Source organism: Cryptomeria japonica, chromosome 11, assembly GCF_030272615.1.
Source record: "Cryptomeria japonica chromosome 11, Sugi_1.0, whole genome shotgun sequence".
NCBI lineage: Eukaryota > Viridiplantae > Streptophyta > Pinopsida > Cupressales > Cupressaceae > Cryptomeria > Cryptomeria japonica.
Genome location: NC_081415.1, coordinates 134,135,257 through 134,154,511, shown reverse-complemented (window position 1 = coordinate 134,154,511; position 19,255 = coordinate 134,135,257). Strand labels below are relative to the sequence as shown.

The window sequence follows — 19,255 nt, the reverse complement described above, 5'->3', positions numbered from 1 at the left end:
TTGGAACCGGGGCGAAAAGTTTTAAATCTTTGGGTGCATAAAACAATGACCTTAAGTGTCAAAATATTATTATATTATTGAAAGGGTCATTTCCAGAGGAAAAGGGAGTTTAATTAATAAAGTGACTATTAAATTAAAGTATATTTATTTATAAAGTCGCTTTATTTTTAAAAGGGGACATTTTACTCACTTAGGAGAAGTGATATTTTAAAAGGGAAGTCATTTATCCCACATTCGGGGTGTCTTGGGAAATGAGCCCAATTAGAGTTATAAATGAAAGCATTAAATGCAGATTGGTTCATCTTGGAAATTGTGCCTTGGATATTGTGAAATCTTGGAATTTGACTTTCTGGATTTAGTTCTGGAAAATATTCAGGCGTTTGGGGATGAAATCCCTCATTGGCAACATTTCCCACGTTTGTGAAAGATCGAATCGAGGAAATCTTTAAATTAAAAATTGCAGAGGTTGGAAACAGGGATTTGGAAAGGTGCAGGTTGAAATATTCATCCATGGGGGAAACACAGTACTGTGAAGATTGGTAAGAACATTTCCTCTCAGTCGTAGAGCATAGAATTTACAGTGGAAGCCATTATTATACAAATAGGGAGGTTGTATTGGCAGGGAACTTAGGCGTGGGTAACTGCTGCTGGGAAATGTGGCTTCTTTAACTCTTAAAGTTAAAACGCAGGTCTGAAGTAATGTCACTGTTCTTTCTTCATTTGCTGAAGACTGCATATTTGGTCGTGGACAATGTTTGCTGTGAAGTCATGCTCCAGCTTGCACGAGTTGGTATACATATTGTTTGCTGAGTTTGTGAATTTCAATGTTGTTTGGACCCTTTATTCTGCAAACAGTGAATAAACTCCTTCTACTGGGCGTATTACAACCTTCTGTTGGGCGAAGGAGATTCATCTCACTGGGCATGAATATTACATTGGCTGGGCGTAAATATTTCATTGGCTGGGCGTGGACAAAATTCCTTTTGGCGTGAATTTCACCCTTCCTGTGCATGAACATACCACCATTGGCAGATGTGGTAATTCTTCCTGCTGGCTGTGTGCAAAAACACCTGTGCGCGGCTCATTGATCGCTGTGTGTGCACTGGGTGCGTGGAGAATAACAGGGGCCATGGGATTGAATGGTGGCAACCAGCTTGGTCATGGGAAAAGTCTGGTTCTTAAGTCGAGTTGCTGCTGCTGGAAATTGATTCTTAGACTGCTACATTGAAGACTAGCACTACTACCAGGTTCCATTTTTCTGGGAAACTCTTGGATGAAATCCCCTTTTGTAACTCAAAAAAAAATCCTCTAAGCTCATTGGATGTATTGAAGTGTGGAAATAATATAGTTCTGGAAAATAACTTCAGCAATAACAGTTGAATAGAAAATTTCAGTTTGATGTTTGCAAGTAATATAGGAGTTTATGTTTGTTTGGAGAAATGAATTGCCATTATTATGTTTGAGAAGACAAACTTCAAAAAACCGCAACCCCATACACTGAAAAGCCAAAAAAAAAGAACACCAAACAAAGCATGGTAACTGTTTGACAGAATACCCCATAGACCGTATTTGTTGAAGAGAAGTGCAGCTAACAGGGTAGTCTATTACAGGTTTGACTGATTTTTTTACAAAAAAAACTCATTGAAAAAGTTCGCTGCTCAAGTTGACTTTGACCTCATTTTTTGTGCCTATGGAAAATGGGAGGGTTGGCGTCTTTGACCATCATCATCATGTTGGAAAGCAGCCAAAAATTCAACAGTAAAAATTACAATGCCTAGAAACAGAGGATGCTCACAATTTTCGAGTTCCTGGATCAAATTGTTCTTGGTAACGACACTCACCCCACTACTACGGATAAAGACCAGGACTAGTTCGATGAGCATAATCGTGAAGCAGTTATGTTGCTCAAGTTCTCTATCACCAATGAGATGCTTTAAAAATACCATCTGGCAGGATTGTTGCACAAATCTAGTCTTGCCCGAAAAATCTACACGAGATGTCAAATAAGAACAGAGCAATCTTTCTTAAGAATATGTTGTTCTTGATTATGATGGATGACAAGATGTCTTTACAAGATCATCTAATGAAGATCAAAGAGATTCGCGATCAACCGGAGGCCATTGGTTGCAAGATAGAAGAAGAGGATATGGTGGTTATCATGCTGAAAAGCTTACCACAATCCTATGAGCACTTCATCATAACTCTCAACATTACTTCCACCAATGTTGACCTGAAGTTTGAAGAATTGTGCAACAAGCTCTTGCAACAGGGCAGGAAGAAGAAACAATTTGGAAACAGCAACAAGACAGCTAGTGTGGAACGCGCTTTTACTGCCAAAGACAAAGGAAAAGGCAAGTCCTCTCAGCAGAAAGGACAAGGAAAACCTAAGGAGAGTTCTAAGAAGTATTTTAATAATATTATTCTATTATTATTTAATGGTCAATAATGTATTTTAGGTGTAATATTAGCTTAATTAGATTGTTTCTAATTTCACACTTAGTGAACGATTGTTTCATTAGGAAACATAACCTTTGTAATTGCCAATATATGTACATTCAATTCTTTCAATGACATGCAATTACTTCAAAACTTTTTTGTTTAATGGTATCAGAGCAGGAGACGATTTTCAAAAAAAAACAATTAATCCTAAAAAAATTTGCAAGAAAATTTTTAGTGGAAATTTTTTAAGGCTTCATGTGTGTCTATGCAAAGCATGAAATTGCAGTTGGGTCATTTTTCAAATGGCTTTGTTTTTTCCTATAATTTGCATTTTAAAAATCACGTGAGGATTTTTGAAGGTCATTTTGAAGGAATCGCGTAATATTTTCATGTGATTTCCCTCTGTCTTCTTCCGCGTCGAGGCTACCTCCTATTTTTGCACGCAATTTCTGAGTCCATTTTGGCCCGTGATATTTTTTTCATGATCTCCTAGGCATTTTTTCTTCAACGCAACGTCCTTTCTTTTGCAAGTTGTGGCATTGTTTTTTCACACAAGCACAGTGTCGTTTTTCAACAAATAATTTGTCTACGACCATGTGTGTAGGGCGTCATTTTTGTGCTCACAAACTCACGACGCAATTCTGCAACTCATCGGATCTTCTGTTCTTCCCACATTTTTTTGCAACAGGTTTTTTTTTGGTGACCTGTTCTATACCCACGATCTGGGTTTTCGTTTTTGCGTTTTTTTGGATGTTGTAACGGTTAGGGTTTTCAAACCCTCTTGTGATGCATTTGTACAGCGGCTAGGGCACATTTTCTGCATTCTTGGGGACTACTCGAGTTTATGAGTTTGAGGCAATAATTAGGGTTTACCCAAATCCGACCCAGGGTTTCTACACTATCATCAAAATTTGTGCCTAGTGTTTCGTGATACAATCTTTTGTTCATCTTGGGATCCATGTGCAATTTTTTGATTGCTACCATTTCCAATGCATTGGGATTTGTGCCCCGAATTTCATGCAACTAGAGTTTGATTGTCTTTTACCAATTTTCTGTCTTTTTTGCTTATCTCGTTTTCCGTGACTCAGAAAGCGTGAAAGATGGCTTCTTTGACCAACATTATGTTGGAAGGCAATCGACAATTCAACGGACGCAACTACAACACCTCACCCAAAACCGACCAAGGGTTTATGCACTGCCATCAAAATTTGTGCCTTGTGTTTCGTGCTACAATCTTCTATTCACCTTGGGATCCATGTCGTGCAATTTTTTTATTGCTACCATTTTCAATGCAGTGGGATTCGTGCCTCAAATTTCACATGCAACTAGTGTTTGACTGTCTTTTACCAATTTTCTATCTTTTTTGCTTATCTAGATTTTCGTGACTCAGAAAGCATGAAAGATGGCTTCTTTGACCAACATTATGTTGGAAGGTAGTTAGCGATTCAACGGACGCAACCACAACACCTGAAAGCAGAGAATGATGACCATCTTTGAATATTGCTACCTTGATGCACTCATTCTCGGTAAGGAAACTCGTCCTACAACAATTAAACAAGACCTAGATAAATTTGATGAGCACAATCGAGAAGCCATGATGCTTATCAAACTTCCTATTACTGATGATGAGCTGCCTCAAGTGCCATCCAACAAGACTGCTATAGAGATCTAGACTCATCTAAAGGGTCTCCAAGAAACATTAGACAAAACTCGTGCGTTCTTTCTAAAGAAATAACTGTTTTCAATTATGATGCCAGAACAAATGTCTTTGCAGGAGCATCTCACGAAAATCAAGGACATTAGTGATCAGTTGGAAGCGATTAGTCGGAAGATGGAGGAAGAAGACATGGTAGTCATCACTCTGAAAAGTCTACCAGTGTCTTATGAGCACTTTATTGAGACACTCAACATTAGTTCAACTAATGTTGACTTGAAGTTTCTAGAGGAATGCAACAAACTTCTGCAACAAGATCGTTGGAAACAACAATTTGGAAGCTGTGCTAGTTCGTCCTCCATAGAGCAAGCCTTTTAGAACTACTAAATCCTTTGCTAAGGATAAAGGGAAAAGTCAGTCCTCTCAATAGAAAGGCTTGGGTCAATTGCAGGAAAGCTCCAAAAAAAAGAACATTCAGTGTAATTATTGCCACAAGTATGGTCACATGAAGAAAGATTGTCGATCATGCTTAGCTTTTGAACAGAAGAAGCACAAAGGGCCTCAACCAAAAGCTAATGTTGCAGAGCACACTGAACAGAAGGAATCTGCCTTTTACACCTTTATGCCTAAAAGACCTGCAAATCATGTGAAGTCCTCTGCCTAGTATATTGATTCAGGTGCTTCTTGAAACTTCCCTCATTAATTTAACTGGTTCACAGAATATCAACCTTTCACCGAATCTGTGATCTTTAGAGGAGGGGAAGGGTATACTGTTGTCCGCAAGGGCAACGAACAGATTCAGTTTGCTGGGAGGAATTTAATTTTCCTCAATGTATACTATGTTCCCGACATGGAACTCAACCTCCTCTCTATCAGTCAAATTATGAGACACTCTCCTCGGCTTGATGTGGTGTTCAATTCACACAAATGTAGTATTGTTGATCGGGAAACTTGTGCTACAGTTGTTGTGGGTATTGAGGATCACGATCTTAATAGACTTGTTGACACGTGATTCTTAGGAGCACGCCATGGCAGCGAAAAGTTCTTCCATCAGCAATCTCTAGCATCAATGGTATGGGCATCTGAACATACAATATCTCTCTCAGCTAGTTCGGAAGAGTCTAGTTGTTGGTCTACCTTAGATTCAGACTCAGAATCATGGAGTTTGCAGATCTTATTAGGCTAGAAAGCAACATCAAACTCCATTTATAGATGGTGATTCTTGGCAAGCTTCTAAGAGTCAGAAACTCATGTTCACCAGGTATAGTGATAATCACAAAGCTTACCAGTTGATTGATGTAGACATTGGTCGTCTCATATTCAGTCGAAATGTTGTTTTTGATGAAGAACGAGGGCCTTTTCAGCTCTCTTCTCTTGTTTTGAGCCCTAAGGATCAGCCTCTGAAGGCTAGCGATTTGGGTGTCTATCTTTCGTTAGGTCCACTTGATGGGAAAGGATACAATTGTTCTACGCTCTGCACCTGTCACTTTTGCTGCAAGGTCTCCAAGATAGGTTGTTGCACCACCTGACTTTCCTCAAGAGAATCTTGAGCAGCATCCTGATGACTTTGTTATTGACATTCCTGGTGATGTTGATCCACCTATTTTAGATGTTGGTACTTCTACTCTCCGGCCTAAGTGGTGGGCCAACCTATTGGTGATCTTCATGATGATGAACTCATTGAGGGTCGATCATCTAGAAACAAGAGCAAACAGCAGCATACAATTAATTTTGCTCTCAAGGCCAACATTCACAAAATTTATGAGCCTCGGATATATTCAGAGGCTAAGGGTATACCTGAATGGGAACAGGCTATGGACGCTGAACACTGTAGTCTTCTAAAGAACTACACTTGGGTTCTCTCTGATCTTCCACCTAGGAAGAAGCCCATTGGTTGCAAATGGGTGTATAAAGTTAAGGCTGATGGAACCCTTGGTTGCGAATGGGTGTATAAAGTTAAGGTTGAAGACTCGGCTAGTTACCCATGGGTTCTCATAGAAAGAAGGCATTGACTATGTGATGTCCCCTTCTAGTTGACATCTATCAGTTGAGTAGATTAGCCTATCACTGACCCTCGTAGGCTGATGAGGTTGGTTAGAGGGTCCTTCGGAGTTTGTTCTTCATCTTCAGAGTAAGCACTCCAGGACTGGCCTTCGTAAGCACTCCGGTTGAGATACTTTCTATTTTTAGCAGTCCTGCTATTTATAGCCAGTGGGTTGGGCAGAGGCAGGGGCAGAGTATGGTTTGGCAGTCTCCAGTTCTGACGGCAGGCAATTCTGATGGATACTTAGAGAAATATTAATATTTAATTACTTTAATTAAATATTAAATAGCAAACTTTAATGTTTTAATGTTTTAAAAGTCACTTTAAGTTGTAACTTAAGCGAGGGTCTATTTCTCATCAGATGGGGCCAACTTTTATATTAAATTGAAAGTGATTTATATTTGATATTTCAATAGTCAAAAATAAATAATATAAGTTAAGAATTTCATTTAATGCCAAAATCGTACCTTTCTTGAAAATCGCGCCAAACCCTAAGAGGAGGAGATAAAAGAAGATTTTTGGTCTTCTTTTCATTATGCTAAGTTGTGATATTTTGTTTGGAGCTCTGAGAGGAGTTTTTGGCCAAGGGTTTCAACAGAAGATTCTTCTGCAGTGATCAGAGGTATCGGTACAGGAAAACGTGGGATTCTTGTGCAACAGCATCAGAGGCTGTGAAATATCAGTCGATCTTGCTCTTCCAGTTGATTTCATTCAGGGACCAAGTTTGTGCTTAATAGTCAGATAGGCATCGTTATTCATCACTATTTTGTTGCAGCAGCAAACAGGGAAATAGAGGCACCCACAAGAGATATTTATTGGTGGTTGTACGGCTGCCTGGGGAGTAGCGCCAATCACCTAAGGGGCTGCGATTTGCATGTGGAGGAATCCAAAAAAATAAATAAATAAGGAGAAGGTGCACCTAGCCTGGGGTCATCTATTGAGCTATCATGCAAGCAGTTCGAATCAGTCTGGAGTGAGTTACAGCATGCTGTCCTAATGGACTGTGTATGACCAGCAAGGAAGGAATAAGGGTTTCCAGAAATTCTTGGTATTTTTCAGTTCCTATATTTTATTGTTTGTTTATGTATTGAGGGTAAATAAAGGTTGAATAAATGTAACAAGGGTTTGATCAATTAATTACTGACTTAGAATTGATTTCTAGCGCTTCCGTATAGTTGCTTTTTGAGCTTGTAATGGTTAGAGTATACTTGATGTTCAAAAATTGCATAGAACAAACTTAAAAACGCAACAGGTTCAACTAACCTACAGTTGTCAAAGTTGAGGGCCTTTGAGGTTCTTAGTTCTTACAGACTATGAGGAGACTTTTGCTCCTACAGCCAAAATGAGTACAATTCGGCTTGTTCTAACCATGTCAGCACAGTTTGGTTGGAAAACCCATCAAATGGATGTCAAAAGTGCATTCCTCAATGGTGTGTTGCAGGAAGAAGTCTACATGACGCAGCTTCCACGATTCAAGTTTGCCTGTAACGAACATAGGGTATGCAGACTACTGAAAGCACTCTATAGCCTGAAACAAGCTCCTCGGGTTTGATACATAAAGATTGATTAAGTCCCCCTATGATCAAGGCTTTCAAAAGAGTCCTTCCGATTCCAATCTATATGTCAAAACTACTGGTGATGATATTTTTTTGCTTGTCATCTATGTTGATGATCTAATTATCACTGGTAGTTCAGCACTTTTGACCCCGAACAGATCAAATAGAGTTTGTGCCAGTCCTTTGACATGACAGACTTGGGACTTCTGCATTCCTGTTTGGGTGTTGAGTTTTGGTAGACAAATAGCAATATCTTTATCTCTCAGTCGAAGTATGCCAAGTATTTGCTTAATAAGTTTTGGATGCAAGATTGCAAACCTACCTCTACACCTATGGAGAAGGGGCTGAAGTTGTCAGCCAAATCAGATTCACCCATGGTGGATAAATCCTTGTTCAAGCAACTAATGGGCAATCTCATCTATCTCACCACTACTAGACTTGACCTCAGTTATGCTGTGAGTTACCTCTCTCGCTTAATGACAATCCCTACCTCTGAACATTGGGTTGCAGCGAAGTGTGTTGAGATATGTGAAGGGCACTTCTAACTTTGGCATTTTGTATGGCAGAAACAAATATCCAAGACTCAATAGTTTCACAAACTCGGATTGGGCAAGTTCTATAGATGACATAAACTGAAAGTCTACATTTGGGTATGTCTTCAATTTGGGAACAAGTGCAGTCACATGTACCATCAAGAAGCAACAAGCGGTAGCTCTTTCCTCAACCGAAGCAGAATATCAAGGAACTGTTAAAGCATCTTGTAAGGCATTTTGGCTTCAAAGGATGCTTTCCGACATGCAAATCTCTCAAGCAGAGGCTTTACCCCTCTTCTATGACAATCAAGGGGTGCTCAAACTTGCCAAAAATCTAGTCTTCAATGAAAGAACAAAGCATGTTGAGCTTCATTGTCATTTCATCAGAAAGCTTGTTGAAGACGGATCCATTCAGTTGCAGTATATCCCAACTGAGGATCAAACTACGAACATCCTCACCAAGTCTCAGAGCCCAAACAAACTTGTAAAATTTAGGAGGCAACTTGGTGTAGCTGACAAATTGACCATTAAGGGAGGGTATTAGAATAATATTATTCTATTATTATTTAATGGTCAATGTATTTAGGTATAATATTAGCTTAATTAGATTGTTTCTAACTTCACACTTAGTGAACAATTGTTTCGTTAGGAAACATTGTCTTTGTAATTGCCTATATATGTACATTCAATTCTTTCAAAAAATTATGCAATTACTTCAAAACTTTTCTGTTTCAAGAACAATATCACATGTCATTATTGTGGTAAGCTTGGTCACATGAAAAAATACTGCAGGAAGTGGTTGGTTGATCAAAAATCTAACCAGGGAGAGTCTCTACAGAAGGCCCATGTTGCAAAGCATACAAAGCAATAGTTTGCCTTTTATGCATTTATGCCCAAAACACCAGTAGATCATGTCAAATCTTTTGCATGGTAAATCGATTCTAGAGCTTCTTGCCATTTCACACACAAGACAGATTGGTTCACGGAGTACAAGGCTTGTTCCGATTTAGTGATCTTCGACAAAGGTGAAAAGTATACAATTGTTGCCAAGGGCAACGTCCATATTACATCTGGTGGGAGAAATCTGGTTTTTCTCAATGTATACTATGTTCTAGGAATGGATCTCAATTTGCTCTCTGTGAGTCAGATTATGGGACACTGTCTCAAGTTAGATGTCACCTTCAATGCATATAAGTGCCACATTGCTGATAAGGAGTCCAAGAAGACAATTGCAATTAGGCTCAAAGATCATGGATTGTATAGGTTGGTTGATACTGGAGAGTCTCAGGAGCATGCAATGGCTGCAAAGAGTTCATCCATAAGTACTCTTTGGCATCAGTGCTATGGGCATCTAAACCTATCATGCCTCTCTCAGTTGGCTCGAGAAAACTTGGTAGAAGGCTTACCTAAGATTCAGCAGCAAACACATGGTGTGTGTCAAGCTTGTCCAGCAGTGAAGCAACATCAAACTCCATTTCCAATGAACAAGCTTGGAGAGGATCCAAGGTCCTTAAGCTAGTTCATGCGAATGTTTATAGACCAATGAATACTACATTAGTCACTGGTGCCAAGTATTTTCTCTTGTATGTTGATGATTTCAGTAGAAAAATGTGGGTGTTTTTTCTCAAGGCAAAATAAGATGTGTTTAATGAATTTTAGAAGTTTAAAGCGTTAGTTGAAAAAGAGTCAGGATATCCAATCATCTCTCTTCGGTCAGATAATGGGGGTGAATCGTGTTCAAATAAATTTATCAACTTTTGAGCTAAACATTGTATCAAGCATCAAATTACCACACCCTATACCCCTCAACAGAATGGTGTTGAGCAAAGCAACCGTAGTATTATGGAGATGACCATTGTATGCTAGAGAACAGAAATGTTCCAAAGAAGTTCTAGGAAAAAAGCAATGTATACTACAATTTACCATCTTAACAAATCTCCTACATAGGCCATCAAGAAGATGGCCCTAGAGGAAGCTTAGTCTAGGACAAAACCAAAAATCAGCCATCTCAAAGTTTTTGGTTCGATAGCATATGTTTAAATTCCAGATGCAAAGAGGACCAAACTGGATTCCAAAAGCCAGAAGTTGATGCTTATAGGCTACAATGACAATCATAAAGCCTATCGGCTAATTGATGTGGACATTGATCGTCTCACATTCAAAAGAGATGTTTTTTATGAAAAAGGTGGGCCCTTTCAGCTCTCTTCTCCCATCAAGAGTCCTGAAGATCAATCTTTGCAAGCTAAAGATTTCGATGTTAGGCTTCCATTAGCCCCACCTGAAGGGAGGGATTCTGACGATTCCAAACTCGAGGAATCTCCTAGGCACAAACCTATACCAGCAGATTTCCTTCAGAACTGCCTAGATCAGCATCCAGATGATTTTGTTCCAGATGGCCCAAGTCGGGATTTGCTAGTTGAGGGTAGACCATCCAAAGGCAAGAGCATGCAGAGTACAATAAACTTTGCTCTTATGGCCAACATTCGAAATGTTTATGAGCCCTAGGATTATTCAAAGATGAAAGGTATACCTGAATGGGAAAAGGCAATGGAATCTAGACATCATAGTCTTTTGAAGAACAATACTTGGATCATGTCAGATCTTCCACCAGGGAAGAAACCCATTGGCTGCAAATGGGTCTAATAAAGTGAAATACAAAGCTGATGGAACTCTCGATAAATACAAATCTCAATTGGTGGCTAAAGGATTCTCGTAGAGAGAAGGCATTGACTATGAGGAGACCTTTGATCCTATAGCATACAACAAAGATGAGCACCATCTGTCTTGTTCTAGCCATTGTAGCTCAATTTGGCTAGAAAGTCCATCAAATGGATGTGAAGAGTGCCCTCCTCAATGGAGATTTGGAGGAAGAGGTCTACATGATGCAACCTCAAGGTTTCTAGGTTGCAAGCAAAGAGCACCAGGTATGCAAACTGGTGACGGTTCTTTATGACCTAAAGCAAGCCCGTAAGGCATTGTACATCAAGATCGACAAGTATTTGGATACACAAGGCTTTCAAAGAATTCCTTCAAATCCCATCTTGTATGTCAAGAGCAAATTTGTTGATATTGACATCAGTCTTCTTGTCATCTATGTGGATGATATCATCATTACTGGAAGTGAGGCACATTTGCTTGAGCAAATCAAACTAAATTAGGCTTTTGATATGACCGATTTGAGTCTTCTACATTGTTGTCTCAATGTAGAGGTTTGGCAGATAGGTGGCAATATTTTCATTTCTCGGTAGAAGTATGCCAAGAGTTTGCTAGATAAGTTGAGGATGATAGATTGTAAAGTCTCATCTACACCTTTGCAGAAAGGGCTAGAATTTTCAGCAAAATCAGACTCACTGGTGGTTAATGAGTCAGCTTTCAAGAAACTTGGCAGCCTCATCTATCTTACAGCCACTAGACCTGATCTAACTTATGTTGTGAGTTACATCTCTCGCTTCATGACAGCTCCTAAGGCAGAACATTGGATTGCAATGAAGCGTGTACTGAGATATGTGAAAGGGACACCTAACTTTGGCATTCTACATAGGTTGACAATGTGCAAGACATAAGCAATGAAGAAGTAAACAAAATGGAAGTTAAAGGTAGTGTTGGAGGTTCTTATTCTTCTAAAAATCCAAACACAAGTTCTATTGGAACTACACAAGACCATATGCATACCTTTAATCCTCTCTTCAAAAATTTGCAGAAGACACTTTCAACCCCAAAAACCCTTGCTGCAATTCACCACCAATTTAAGCACTAATAAATGCAAAACAAAAGGGGGCTACAAGCACTGGTTGAGTGCAAAACTGTTTATCATGCGAGCTATAGCAGGGTTGGACACCATTTATTAGGTGAAACTGGACATGGGGTTAGAGTTTGTAAAAATATAATGTTGGAACAATGGGTTCAAATGGCAAAATCGATTGAAGCGAGTGAGGAAAAAGCTACTACAACTACTTAAGAAGCATTCATTCAAACCATTGCAATCTATGGATGAGCAAGCATTCCAATATATTAGATGCCAAGTGTTATGATAGAGGGAAGAGGAAGGCCACTCTAATACAATGGTAAGGTTATTATATTTACAAAAACATTAGCAGGTCAATGATTTAGTGGCCAAGTTTTTTTATGCCCATTTCATTTGGCAAGGTCTCCTTACTTCAAAGCTATGTTGAGAGATGCAGACACAACTAGACCCTATTATATTAGTTGCCAAGAGTTATGATAGAGGGAAGAGAAAGGCCACTCTAATACAATGGTAAGGTTAGTATAGTTACAAAAACATGAGCAACTCAATGATTTGGTGGCCATGTTTTTTTATGCCCATTTCATTTGGCAAGGTCTCCTTACTTCAAAGCTATGTTGAGAGATGCAGTCACAACTAGACCCTATTATATTAGTTGCCAAGAGTTATGATAGAGGGAAGAGGAAGGCCACTCTAATACGATGGTAAGGTTAGTATATTTACAAAAACATGAGCAACTCAATGATTTAGTGGCCAGGATTTTTTATGCCCATTTCATTTGGCAAGGTCTCCTTACTTCAAAGCTATGTTGAGAGATGCAGTCACAACTAGACCCTATTATGTCCCTCATGGAGAACACAAATTGCATGTCTCTCTCCTTGACAAACACTATTCAAAAGTGAACATATGGATTAAGACTAGCAGTTCCATTGTCATGGATGAGTAGACTAAAATTCAACATCAACCACTCATTAATATTATTGTTACATGTCTTGCTAGTTCAGATTTTCTTAAGCTATTGAAAACTTTGAGAAACATAAGGATGCTAATTATTGATTTAGCCTTCTGAAAGAGGCCTTACAATAGGTTGGGTCTTTTAATGTTGTGCAAGTTGTGACAAATTCAACTCACGCTTGTAAGTTAGTTGGTTTGAAGGTTGAGAGTGTTTACAAGCATAGTCTTTGGAGTCCATCTTGTGTTACTTTGAATAATGCTTTGAAAGACATTGGCAAAATAGATTGGGTGAAGACAGTAACAATCAAAGAGTAAGAGACACACAAATGTTTGTATGTAATCATCACGTTTTACTTGCATTTGTGCAATCTTATTCAAAGAAAGAATTCTGAAAACCAACTGAGACAAGATATGCTAGCTATTCTATTTTAATACAAAGGATGTTGGAGGTACAAGATGCTCTATAATCCATGATGGTTTATGGAGAGTGGAAACACAGAAGAAAGGAAGAGTGTTAATGAAAGGGTATTTAATAACACTTGGCCGTCCAAAATCAAATAAGAATTTTCATTTAATATGTTTTATTTTCTTTTTAAAAATGTTTTTTTATTTAAAATTAAATTTTTAATACTCTTAATGGCTTATAATTTTTTAAATGTTGCTTGTACAGATATTTGCTCTATCATATCATTTGTTGTGGGGGTAATTATGTATGTCGATATAGACTCTTATAGCCTTGAAGAGATGTATGAGACTTATGATAACATGTTTGATCAAATGAGGTAAGTAATTTGTAACAAGGATCCTAGATTACAATTCCATGAGAGGCATATCCAGCCTATTGTCAAAAAGAGGTGGAATGCAATGAATATGACTCTTTGTATAGCTACCTATTCTTTTAATCACAAGTAATATACACTTAGAACTGGTTGAATGCTTCCTTTTGAGGATGATGAAGTAATGGAGGAGTTTATGAAGGCCCTTTGTAAGATGTCGGCATGAGGAGACAGCCATACTTCAAGAGTAATGGCTTCATTTTTCCAATCTTCAAGGTCCTGCATTAAACAAACTAAGGCTAGGATAGATAGGGCCATAACTGCACAAAAAAAAAACCATTGGATGAAGTAACTTGCTATTGATCTCTTCTCACAAATTGCAAGTTCCTCTAAATGAGAAAAAAAGATAGTTGTGGATCATAGTGCCTTAAGACTTCAAGATTAGTAGAATATCGGGTACCAACAAACTACTACATATCAAAGACTCCAACAACATGTTGGGATGTTGACCCTGAAGATGTTAGGCAAATTGACGAAGAGGATGTGCAACCAAGATTGGTCAATCTTCCATTGGACGAACCATTGCTTCAGCCAAAGCGTAATCCAAAACTGAATTTTGATAGGACTTCAAAATGGTAATCCAAAACTGAATTTTGATAGGACTTCAAAAAATAGCCTTAGAATGGCCAAATATAGTAGTATTTCAAGAATCAAAAACTGGGAACCTCTACTTTTTGTTGCAAAAGAGAGATCTTTGCTGAAGTCAAGAGATCGTGGAGACGACTTGAAATTGCAAAAGAGAAAGGTTGAATAGATATTGGAATGGAAAGCTATTCAAGAATTATCATCAATGCCCTTTAGAAAGAAACTACAAAACATGGGCAATCGAAAAAAAAAAAGAGGATTGCTAAGAAATGGGAAATAAGATATACTAGAGCATGGAAGACAATTCAAGAGCTATTGTCAATGCCCTCAAGAAGGAAATTAGAAAGCATTGGCAATTAAAAAAAATGATAAAAGATTGCTGCAAAATGGGAAATGAGATATCCCTCTTAGCTCCAGGTCATGTAAAAAGCACAAAATAGGTCATGAGATATCCCTCTTAATTCCTCAAATTATTAGGAAGACTTTGGTTACTTTTTTTAAAATTTGAATGCACATGAGAGTATAGAATGGAGCAATTATGTCATACTCTTAACATAATGTAATGTCCCCTCTTTCCTAGTTGGTCACTTAGATACAGAGATTCATCTGTTATCCATCTCTGCAAGTGAATTCAGTGAATAGGAGATGTCAGTGCTGGCATGTGGAGTCTTATACTTGGCATGTGGGCGCTAGGAAGTGTTATTATGTGCAAATATAATGTTATTTTAAATTTTTAATATAAAGTCGCTTTTTCTAAAAATAGAAAAAGTTAATTAAAGTGACTTTATGGGGTCAACTTATAAAGTAATAATAAAACATAAAAGCACCCCCCATGGCACGCACCCCTAGGCATAATGTTGTTTTAAAAAGTGGGCCATCTCGATGATGAATAAGACCCTCAAGTTGGGGAACTTGCTAGGAAAATAATTATTAAATAAATTTCATTAAAAAGACGGCATGAGAACCCTAAATGGTATGATTGGGGTTAAAAGGCAATAAAGCAACAAGAGGGGCTTCCATTTTGGCATCTAAGATTTCATTTTTACATCAGCAGGTTGAGAATTGAGCTCTGGAGATGATTTTCAGCAGCATATGAGTCTTTTGGGAACGAAAACTCCTTGAAGGCAAATGAATTGGACAAAACCCCAATCCACAAGAGAGAGGGATTCACAATGAACTCCTATTGGTGCTTCAAAGACACTTATGTCAGAGAATTTTCAAAAGTGATAATAGATTTTAGAGGGACTGTGATCTCTCTAAGGCAGCTGTTTCACCTCCTAAGCCAACCGTACAGCTTCTTTGGGCAGCAGTACCATCTTGCAAGCCTCTGGGTGTGAATCTTGTTCGATCCAGCCAATTAAGGGCATGAATCTCATGCAAATCTTATGTGCAGCACTTCACAGCAGTATTTTGAAAATTTCAGTAGGCCACAGAAATAAATTTCTCATTCAGATTGTTTATTTGTCAGTAGATTGAATAATCCAGCCTCGAAGCCCGGCGTGGGACTCAGTAGATCTTTAGTATTTGTTTTTGGTAATTGTGGTAGGAGCAAATAAAACTAATTGGAGACACTTTCAGCAGTTGGGAGCTCTTAGATTGTATTCTGCTTCAATTCATCAATAAAACTCATTCCAGGCTAGGAGTGGGACTCCTAGTATGCAATTTTGTTGTCCTGGAGAATTAGATTTCTTGAATCTGAAAATTATTTATTGCTGCTCCTAAATCAGAATTCTAAAATTAATTATCAGTCAATTTAATTTTGCAGTTTGAGTTCAAAAAGTTGTGGTTCATTGGACTATTTATGATTAAACCCTATACAATCCATTGGCACCAAAATCTCGAGCAAAAAAATCAGTAAATAAACTTACAACCTACATTCAGCAGCATAAAAATCAGAAAAAAAATTCAGTGCAACTTGGCTGAGGATCTTTCACATAACCTGCAATCGGGATTCTCACAACTTCTCTTTTGTGCAGGATATTATGGCTTTTCCAACAGATTTCAATGGCAAAGGTTTAACAAACATGGGGAAGGCTCTGGAATACACAAAAGTTTAAGTACAGGAAAGGGTAAACAATCCTCTGATAATGTCACTTCAGAGAATAACAGGAAAATTATAAATTACTACTCTCTGAAGCGCATTTGGTCTTCATATCAGGACTTAGAGTAAAAGCATATCTCAGATGATGGCATCCATCTGGATGAAACTACTAGGATGAGTGCAAAGCAAGCAAAGAACCTTATATTCTTAGGCAATGAGCTCTGGTTGAAGGAATGAAAGATGGCAAGAAGCCAAAGTGGTGAACCACTGATCTGTTTTGTGCACATTCTTAGCCTATCCAGAAGATGGTGCCTCAATTGGTAGCGTCCAAGAAGCTATGAGGTATCCAGCAGTCCACCCCAGTACTGAATATCCTTAAGGTTGCAAAATAGGTGAAACGTAAAATGTCATCTTTGGAAACAGCAATGCACTAGCAATTGCCGAGGACATGCAGCAGCTAAAATATGAGCCATGAAATCCTTGGACGGGATGTGGAAGTTGCAGAGAATAGATACCAACGAAATTATTCTGTAAGGCAAGAAGCTTGATGCCATCTGTGGAAGGTTGAGGATTGGTGTAAGAAGAATGAATAAGCAGGAAGATACAAAACTGACCTGTCACATGTACTTGATGAGCTGCTGTTGGATGGAAAGTACCAGCAAAGAGACTAATTATCATCCCCAACTCCAACGAGCAGAGAATTATGAGATAACAAAGATGGCTAATATCAGTGTGATGCCAGTGGTTTGAATTCTTGGATGATAAGTCTGTAACTGGCAGCAGTTTTGGTTTTGAGTTTTATGGTGTGACAAGTTGCAATAAAAAGGCGAGTTGAGAGAGATTTTGACAAGTGGCAGCTGAGAAATGACTATCCATGTATGAAACTGATAGGTATTGGTTTCTACTTTCTACACTTCATTCACCGTATCTTCAAAGTTGTAGTATACAGTTGACGATATACACTAACATGTACTTCGAATTTCAAGAAGAAAACAATAGCGATTATCTTCTCCTACAAGCCACTAGAATCTTGAGTATATTACTTAATTTATGATTTCGGTAAATGCAACTAAATAGAAAAAAATTAAAAGGTTTTAAGGGGACTTTCACGTGCACAGTTAAGTCCATTGAAATTTGGAGTTTTATACTACTAATGATTCTTACTTATCAAAAAAATGCAACGAAAAAATAAAAAAATTAGGGTTTTGAGTCGACATATGCAAATAAGATGCTTAAGCCACTGAATGTAAAGTTATAAACTATTGCTAATTTTTCAGAAAAGCAACGAAAGAGAAAACATGATTTAGTTTTGGTGCAACGCATTCGATTATGATGCTGAAGCCGTCGAAATCTAGGGTTTTACACTATTTTTCAAGAAAAGATGCGAGACAGCAGAAAAGAAAAATAAAGATTTCCAATAGGATTAACATACGCAATGATAAGATTTATGTCAGTGGGGCTGGTGAAGTTGCCAACGCATGAATGTGTCACTGTGGTGGGTTTGTGAGCCGTCACAACGTAATTCCAAGTACTCATTTCTTCTCCTTATACTATCTACAGTTGCCCAGTGTTTTTCAGATTTCTGCTTCTTTGGAGTGGGGTTTCTTCGATTTTTGTTTTTCTGATACCAAGGTTAAAACGCGGGAACTCAACTGCGGGAGAAATAATGTGAGATTTATCAACTGAACGGGGTCTACGGGCTGCAGGGTTTTATATACACTGGACTAAATGTATTGGATCGAGCATTGAGATATATATATATGTTTGTCCCTATTTTTTTAACGGTTTTGGCAAAAAAGAATGAAAAATTAAGGAGCATTTCAGATGGTGTAGTCGTTTTTTTAATTGCCTATTGGAATTTTTTTTTTAATGGTCTGGCGTATTTTGAGAAAATTAAAATAAGAGTTATTTTTCAAATATAAGAATATTAATGTATTTATTGGATGTAATTTTTTAATTTATTTAGACATTCATTATGTAGGTTTTAAAAACTGAAGAACAATCTTATAATTTATAATTATTTTTTATTAAACAATTTTGAAATTCATTTATTTATTTTTTAAGTGGTTGATATTAGAAATAATTAATATACAAAAAAATTTGTTATTTAAATTTTATTTTATTTTTTTTAATAGTATTTTAACAATATTAATAATGTAAGTCTTATTCAAACATTAATTTAAGGTTCAAATTTCAACTTTATTGATATTTAGTTGGTGGTTGAATGGTATTGAACATTAATTTGTAGTTCAAATTTCAATTCTAATATTGTTTTGTTGTTGATTGAATATTATTGGACATTATTGTAGTCATCATAATATCTCTTATATATAATGAGATCGTAGGATAAAGTAATTGAATATTAATTATGTTTTCAATGAAATCTTCTTTGACTTTTAAATTGTTGTTTTTTGGGGGAAAAAAATGACTTGGACTAAATATAATTATGTACCTTAATTATATATTTGCAAAAATTAATTCACATTTATTGAAATAGTGTGATATTTGTTAAAGCTGTGAAATACAACCTCACATAACCCAATGAACACATGTATGCAAATAACATGTCACAACAATGGAAGATTCACAAAACACAAAGATTGCTTTGAAAACCTAGAGCAAAAGAATGCAATATTAATAATCAGATAATGAATTACAAAAGGGATCAATCCTTATAAAAGGAGATCAAACCTAAAAGGGGAAAACCCTAAAAGCAATTAATAATTAATAATATTTCTAAGTTTAGCTTCCTAAATTTAGCTTGAGTGAAATAGAGAAAAGGTGACTTAACTATTAAATCAATATGATTTAATTAATTAAGTAAACTAATACCTTTTACTCTAACACCCCCCCTTAAGATGAAGATAGGGA

At 37.4% G+C, this 19,255-nt stretch overlaps 1 protein-coding gene across 1 annotated transcript in view; it reads right to left on the bottom strand.

Annotated features, from left to right (window-relative positions):
- LOC131032676 (DNA damage-binding protein 1) overlaps positions 1-18,146 on the bottom strand; it is a 236,564-nt gene extending 218,418 nt beyond the window's left edge. The window contains exon 1 of the mRNA XM_057963716.2: positions 17,817-18,146. Within this exon, the coding sequence (XP_057819699.2) occupies positions 17,817-17,920 (104 nt within the window). The 5' untranslated portion in view covers positions 17,921-18,146. The remainder of the gene's footprint in view (positions 1-17,816) is intronic.
- Between the last annotated feature and the right edge of the window lie 1,109 nt (positions 18,147-19,255).